This window comes from Propithecus coquereli, unplaced genomic scaffold, assembly GCF_000956105.1.
Source record: "Propithecus coquereli isolate 6110/MARCELLA unplaced genomic scaffold, Pcoq_1.0 Scaffold10, whole genome shotgun sequence".
Lineage (NCBI taxonomy): Eukaryota > Metazoa > Chordata > Mammalia > Primates > Indriidae > Propithecus > Propithecus coquereli.
The window spans coordinates 7,227,509-7,236,038 of NW_012133858.1; the positions used below are offsets into that span (position 1 = coordinate 7,227,509).

At 35.1% G+C, this 8,530-nt stretch overlaps 1 protein-coding gene across 1 annotated transcript in view; it reads right to left on the reverse strand.

Moving 5' to 3' along the window:
• LRCH3 (leucine-rich repeats and calponin homology (CH) domain containing 3) overlaps window positions 1–8,530 on the reverse strand; it is a 129,257-nt gene that overhangs the window by 92,391 nt on the left and 28,336 nt on the right. Inside the window, exon 2 of the mRNA XM_012639683.1 lies at window positions 1,597–1,741. Within this exon, the coding sequence (XP_012495137.1) occupies window positions 1,597–1,741 (145 nt within the window). The remainder of the gene's footprint in view (window positions 1–1,596; window positions 1,742–8,530) is intronic.

The following is an 8,530-nucleotide window of genomic DNA, read 5'->3' on the forward strand; positions in this document are numbered from 1 at the left end:
ATATATTTTTAGCTGTCCAATTAATTTCTTTCTATTTTTGGTAGAGACGGGGTCTCGCTCTTGCTCAGGCTGGTCTCGAACTCCTAAGCTCAAACGATCCACCCGCCTCCACCTCCCAGAGTGCTAGGATTACAGGCGTGAGCCACCGCGCCCGGCCCCTTAAAACTTTTTAATCTAATAATAATTCCATTCCTAGACACTTATCTTAAGAAAAGAGTAAACATTCATATATAAAGTTCTCTATTAGTATTATTTTTATCATGGTGAAAAACTGGAATAAATTTAATATCCAAAGGAAAATGGATATTCAAAAGTATATAAACTGTACAACAAAATAACATAAAAATATTTCCAAAGGACATTTCATGACAAGGGGAAAAATTCACTAAAAAATCTGACTAAAAGCCCGGAAAAACAGAAGGAAAAGATCACCTATAATTATATAACTCATATACGACATTGTGATAAATTTTTTTTTTCAGTATTATTACGGAGGTACAAATGTTTAGGTTACATATATTGCCTTTGCTCCACCTGAGTCAGAGCTTCAAGTGTGTTCGTCCCCCAGATGGTGCGCACTGCACCCATTAGGTATGAATATACCCATTCCCTCCTCCCCACTCCCACCTGCCCGACACCAGATGAATGTTACTACTGTATGTACACTTAAGTGTTGGTCAGTTAAGTCAGTTAATACCAATTCGATGGTGATGATAAATTTCTTTTACACTTTTCTACATTTGTGCATTTTCTTCAATGAACATTTGTAACTTTTGTAGTGAAACAGAACAACAAAAGAGTTCTTGTAAGATGTGGAAAAATGGAGTAAATGAGTTGAATAAATGCATAAATGTATAAACATTTAGAAATCAGTAACAAAAATTCATGGTCACAAGAACCAAACGATGTAATTTCAGATCTATTCTGATTTGATGATGCTAATTTGAAAATGTAATTGAAGAACCACTGCTACGAGACTGCTGCAAACCTATTAGGCTAATGGCTAGTAGAGTTTGTTAATTACAGACACCCCCAACTTATGACGGCTGAGTCACGATATTTCAACTTTATGATGGTGCAAAACCAATATGCATTCAGCAGAAACCGTATTTCAGGACTGTATTTGATAAATTACCTGAGATAGTCAACACTTTATTGTAAAATAGGCTCTGTTAGATTATTTTGCCTAACGTAAGTGTTTTGGGCACATTTAAAATAGGCTAGGCTAAGCTATGATGTTTAGTGCGGTTAGGTGTATTAAACGCATGTCTGAGTTAATGACTGGTTTATCAGGATGTAACCTCACGATAAGTTCATCTGTATCGCAAAGCCAAAGATAAAGGGAGAAACTAGAGGGACATATACAATACATATGTTCTTAGGATATATTATATCCTATCTTATTATCTTAATAATATCCTAATATATCCTAAAAACACATATATATTAGAATATAATATATTCTAAAAACACATATAGGAACTGCTGATATAAAAAGATAATGTAAATATGTGTAAATGTTTTAGTGAAAGAGAAGAGAAAATTGAAAAGACCACATAAAACCCAAAATTTAAAATAAGAAAACAATATTCTTACCTAATATTTAAGAATGTTAGAGCTTGTAGGTTTAGAATTGCCTCTGGGATATACCGAATACAATTTTGGTACAAGTTGAGATTTTCAAGAGAAACAAAGTGACATGTTTCTAAAGGGATTTCTGAGAGGCGATTTCGTGACAGGTCTGAAAGAAAAAATAAATTAAGTTTAAAATCAGTCCTTGGAACTTATTTTTTTAAAGTGTTAAATAAATAAGCAGGTTTCATGATTATTTAAATTCCCCAGAGTTCCTTATTGTAGGGATCAGCCCAAAGTAAGCAATCAAATGTTTATTAATTGACTAAATAAACCATTTTAACATGTCTCTAAACCTGTTGCTGGAAAATGCTCGTTTGAGTTTTCACATATAATAATAAAAAAAAAAAAAACCATTATTCTTTACAAGTGACACAAGTTCTAAGGCATATCTGCCTACAAATTATATCAAAGATCATTATCACTAAGTTCCAAATATCCTAGGAAGCAAATGGATCCCTAAAAGTCACCTTCCCAAAGGCACAGAAAACATTCTGAGGTTTTTGAAAAGCAAAACAAAATATACTGTCCCTTTCTTTACTAGTCAGATGATCAAGGTCATGGTCAAAAGGACTCAGGAACCATCTTTGTTCCCACTGGCCAAAGATGAGACAAGGTGAACTTTGATAAAGATAATTCCAGTGTATTAAAATCCATCACATATATTAAACTACATGAGATTATGACATACACCCACCCAAAAGATAACAGAGATCCAATTCAGTATTTTTTTCATCTATTTTTTATTTGTATATATTCATGGAGCACAATTACAATTTTGCTATTTTGATATACTGCATTGTGGTAGTCAGGGCCTTCAGTGCATATCAATGAAGCAACATACATTGTACGTACCAAGCAACCTCCCATCATCCACCCCACTCCAACTCTCCCACCTCTCCAAGTCTTCATTATCCATGATTCCATACTCTGCTTCCACGTGTACACATTATTTAGCTCCCACTTATAAGTGAGAACATGCAGTATTTGTCTTTCTGTGTCTGAGTTGTTTTACTTATAATGGCCTCCAGTTCCATCCATGTTGCTGCAAAAGACATGGTTTCATTCTTTTTTAAAGCTGAATAGTATTCCATTGTGTATATATATCACATTTTCTTTATCTAATCCACTGTTGATGGACATTTAGGCTGATTCCATATCTTTGCTATTATGAATAGTGCTGCGATAAACATAAGAGTGTAGGTATCTTTTTTAATATATTCATTCCTTTTCCTTTGGGTAAATAACCAGCAATTTATCTTATAAACTAACTGGTAACTTAAGGGAAAGAATCAAACATTTATCCTGCTTTCCCCATATGAAGGTATCATTGAGTAACCAAACAGTTAAAACACTATAAAAGTGTTCTAGCTATGAATGAAAAAGAATAATAGAATATCACCATTTTGTAACCCCCAATGAATTAATGGATCTAGAATTGAGCATCAATGGCTGTTATCTTTACAAAAAGACAATCTTTGTTGTTATCACCTTATCTATTTCTTTCTACCTCTCCTTTATGTATTTTGGGGTTTTGTTGTCAGGTACCAAAAATTTTTATATTTTCCTGGTGAACTGAAAGTTTTATTTTATTTATTTATTTTTTTGAGACAGAGTCTCATTCTGTTGCCTGAGCTAGAGTGCAGTGGAGTCATCATAGCTCACTGCAACCTCAAACTGCTGGGCTCAGGCAATTGGCCTGCCTCAGCCTCCCAAACAGCTGGAAATACAGTGTGTGTACCATCACACCTTGCTAATTTTAAAATTTTCTATAAAGTCTAAATCTTGCTATGTTGCTTAGGCTGGTCTCAAACTTCTGGCCTTAAGTGATCTTCCCAACTCAGCCTCCCACAGTGCTAGGATTACAGGAGTCAGCCATTGTGCTGGCAGAGTTTTTTATAATTCTTAAGTTACCTTTATTATTTCTAGTAATGCTATTTGGTTTGAAATCTCTTCTTTTGGCTGCTATGGTAGACATGCTTTAATGTGGCCCCTATGATCCCTATTCATACTTTGGATAATATCCCTCCTCCACTTGAGTGTGGTGGGACCTGTCACTTGCTTCTAACCAACAGAATATTGTAAAGGTGATCTGATGTCATTCCTATGCTATGTTACATTGTATAAGATTCCATCTTGCTAGCCAACTTGCTTGAGTCTCTCTCTTGCTCTCGTGTGCGTGCTTTCTCTCTCTCTCTCCCTGTTCCTGACTTTGAAGAAGCTGGCTGCTATGAATCCTACAGTTGCAAGGAAATCAATCTGCCAACAACCTCCAAATGAGAACTCAACTCCAGCCAACAATTTGACTACAGTCTAGCAGTGGACCCAGTAAAGGCCGTGCCTGGACTTCTAACTCAAAGAAATGTGAGTTACTTTAAGCCTGCGGGTCCAGAATACCGGGGCTATGGACTGGTACTGTTCTGTGGCCTGTTAGGGCCCAGGGTACAGAGCTCCATCCAACCACCCTCCCATCCTCCTATCTCCCCTTCCCCCTACTCCACCCCTGAACCCCACCCCCACCCCCCATCCCCTGTCCGTGGAAAAATTACCCTCCATGAAACTTAGGAAGGATGGGGTGTACAGCAAGTGAGCGGTGGGCCAGCAAGTATATTTACAGCCACGCCCCATCCCTCCCATTACCACCTGAGTTCCCCATCCCTGTCACCAAGTCTGTAGAAAAACTGTCTTCCATGAAACAGGTACCTGGAGCTAAAAAGGCTGGGGACGGCTGCTTAAGCTGCTAAGTTTGTGGTAATTTGTTACACAGCATAGAAAACTACTATAGTCAATAGTTCCACAGAATATCTTTTTTCTATCCTTTAATTTCGACCTTTCAGGACCCTTATATTTGAATGAGTTTCTTATAAACCGCATTTAAATAGTTTTGTTTTCTTCTTTGACAATCTTTAACTGAAAGGCTCAGTTTATGTTTAGCATAATTACCCATTTTATTTGGATTTTTAAAAGGGTCATGTTATTTGTGACAGATACAGTTGACTGCCCTTTGAATATCTATGCTCTCTCTTCTTTTTTTGCTATTAGAATCTTAATTGTGTTCAAAATAGTAAAGTGTCAGCTAGACCATTGACTGATACTTCCAATTTCATTAATCATTAAAGTTCAAACTAAGGAAATAAAGGAAGATACAAAATTTAACCAATTTTAACCTGGCAACTAAAAACTGATACAGGTAATTCTCATTTAGAGGCAGTGTTCTGAATTTGTGTGTAAACTGAATGCTTAAAAATCACCACCTGTTTTTCCATAATGGGAAAAAAGATTTCTTAGCTTTTAAGGACTAATTCTACCAATGATGCCATTGAAATGCCACATATTTGCAAATATGTTCCTTTTCAAATATTTCCTATCTCAGTACATCATGCTTTTGTCCACCCAGTTGCTTAAGTCAGAATTCTGTAATGATTCCTGACACCTTTCTCTTTCCCCAATCTAATTCTATCAGTATTCAGGTTCTTGGCTCAAATGTATCTTTGCATCATTTCTCCTTATCTCCTCTGTCACTGCCTTTTAGTATTATTCTACAAATCTAATCAAATAACACAAGAAAAACTACACATAGCGTAAAATACAAAGAAGGAAGCATAAAGCCAGCTTCATAACATTGACAGCAAGAGAGCAAAAATAACCAACCACTCCTCCCTCCATTATAGGCAATTCTACTATGCAATAAAATACAACAGACTACAATATAACAATTTATGATCTTTGATCACCAAAAAGAAGTAATACTGTATTTAGTACACTCTACTTTTAAAAAGAAAAGCAAAAAAAAAAGAAAGAAAGAAAACATTTATTTAAAGATTTACATTAAATGTTTTAAACAGTTTCCTTATCCATCGGTGAGATTAAATAAGCAGAGAGGTTACCGGATCTTTGTGTCACTAGAGGAACTAACTCCTTTCTGACTTCACACACAGAGATAATACTAGTATTGTCACACAAGTCTCCTAAGTTTCCATCTCTATGTCAGTGTAATCAATCTTACGTTGTTTTCCAGACTGCAAGCTCAGTTGAGACTCGCCAAGTACTGTAAAAAATCACAAACTGGATCATAAACAACTTTTCAATTAAGCTATTAAATTACTTCTATGCGTCACATCCTGAATGTGGCCTTGGTCTTCCACCAGCCATTATCTTTTCCTCTAGCACTAGTGATATAAGCCAACGAGTATACCAACCTTTGGCACAGCCCTTAGATATATTATTTGGTTGACTAAGGCAGAGAAATCCTATTTCAGCCTGATACAAGTATGAGAAAATTTTTGGCCCAGGGAAATATCATGGAAGTTTCAATTAAGTAAAAGAAAATACTGCAATAAAAAAGGTGCTAGGGCATCTCTTTTGCAAGCAAACTCCTGGTTATTTTCCTTTTTTTACAAAGATCTTACCCTCAAAGTTAAACTCATGTCAAAGGTACTATAAGTTTTTAAATAATATATTAAAGAAAAAAGCCTAAACAATAGTTAAGAAAAAAAAACTTTCGTTATTAATGGGGGCAGAAGCATAAGAACGGTCACTCTAGATTCACCTAGCAAATTTTTTATTATTATTAATAATATCATTTTCATTGACAAATTATAATTGTATATATTTATGGGGCACAGTGTGATATTTCGACATATGTATACAATGTGGAATGATTAAATCAAGCAAAGTAACATATCCATCTTCTCACTTACCACATCACTTTTTATAGTATGACATTTGAAACTTACTCTCTTATTTTGAAATATACAATACGTTGTTACTGACTATAGTCACCCTATCACACAGAAAACATTTAACGAGTCACTACGTCATGAGGGTAGGGACTATGTCTGCTTTGTTCAGCTCTGTATACCTGTTACCTGGTACAGAGCACACAGTAGGTGTTCAGTAAAATATTTGTTTAAAAAATGAGCAAATAAGTAGATGAAACAAAAACTGTAGACTTAGAAATGAGTAAGACACCCTGTGCTACATCTACAGAGCTCCATCTATAGTAAGACTACAACATAAATAACTTACTGAAAAGGGGCCAAGATACAATTTTACCTTGGTGATTTTTTTTGTTTGAAGGACAAGTAAGCATTTAGATAAAATAAATCAAATTCAACTACTGAGGGGGAAAACTACAGATTATGTTTATCAAACTATAGATAAATATTTTATGATTTAAGGGAAAAAAGCTGAGATGGGTTACAACTGTAAAATAGAGTGCTTTAGGAATATATACAATGACCTTGGATCTTTTTATCCATTCTGAAGTATAAAATACGTATAATTTATGATATTCTCCTTACATGCAAATTTATTATATATTTATCTATTTACCTATCATCTGCATGAACTTATGGATTTTCATCTTATTCAATGGTTTATAATTCATTACAGTCCTTATTTATTTTGGTGCTTAAATTGTCCCAGATTTGACTATGGGAATTCCCCTTCAGGTTAACTCTTGTATCTTTTTGATATACCAGCTTTATTTTTATTTTATCATTATTACTATTTTAGCATTTCCTTATATTCTGGCACAACAAGATGTTCCAGGCTTATCTTGCAACTTCCTTGCCCCAGGTCTAGAATCAGCTATTTCTCACTCATGTGTAATAGAAACTTTGTGGCAAGTTACATTTGGGTAAGTGGGGAGGAGGGGAAAACCGGGAGGAGGGGAAAACCACGAATCCTGAGGAAAGCTGCAGAATTAAATGACTGTTTTTTTCCCTAAGCCACTAAACTTTGGAGTTGACTATTAAACAGCAATTGGAAAGCAAACCAGAAATGGGTAAGTGGAAGCAGAGTGCTGCTGTAACAAAAACCTGGAACATCTGGCACTGGCTTTTGAACCAGGCAACAGGTATTGGGTATAAGGGGCCTCACAGTTGTAAGTAGAGGCTGGGAGGCAGTGAAAAAAACTGCTATTGAAGGCTGGAGAAAAGGTACCCTGGTTCTGCTCTGGCAGAACAATTACAGAAACTATAACTTGCAGTAACATGATATATAGAAAGGGAACCAAATGAATTTAAATCACCATAAACATATCTGGCTATCTGTTGTGAGTCTTATGTTAGTTGAAGACATGAAATATTCGACAACAAAGGTCACTAAGTATTTATCTTAAATCTTAATGATGAAAAAGGATATGCATATATTTACACAAACACATATATTCTAGCGTTTTTCTATTTAATTTTTCTCCCCTCATTTACTTTTAGGTATCATTTACATACATTTCATATTTTTCTTTTTCAAATAATGTATAGAAAACAAAAGACATCAACCAACTTACAAGATCCTCTTAGCTTATTTAGGAAAGAATATGAATTTCTGCCTAGGATGGGTTCTGGGTTCACATAAAATTAAAAAATGAACTCAATTTTAGCATCTACAAACTGTGATCCACTTCTTGCAATATTTTCTTTCATTCATTTTTCTCTTTTCATCTTTTCATCTTGAAATACTGATTATATACTCTGCCAATAAAGAGTTTGCAAAACCATATCTTCAAACAATAAATACGATTTAGAGAAAAACTATTCTTTATTGAGACAAATGACATAACCACATTTTAGTCCTGGCTCTACCGTTTATTACCATCTTAATCCCTAGAACATTTCAGAATCTAGCGCTTCCAGTGAGATGTTTTAATTATTTTACTTTTTCTGCAGGTAAGAAGCATGGTAAGAAGTACCTTTTTGTAAGTCTATTTCTCCCACTAACTGTTCAATAACTTCATGATTTTATGAATTAGGAGTGGTTGACTCCTACTTTCTGGGGACAAACATGGAGCCCAAAGACATAAAAATAACATGGATTCTTAAATCTAAAAAAATGCTTTTGAGGGCCAGGCGCGGTGGCTCACGCCTGTAATCCTAGCTCTCTGGGAGGCCCAGGC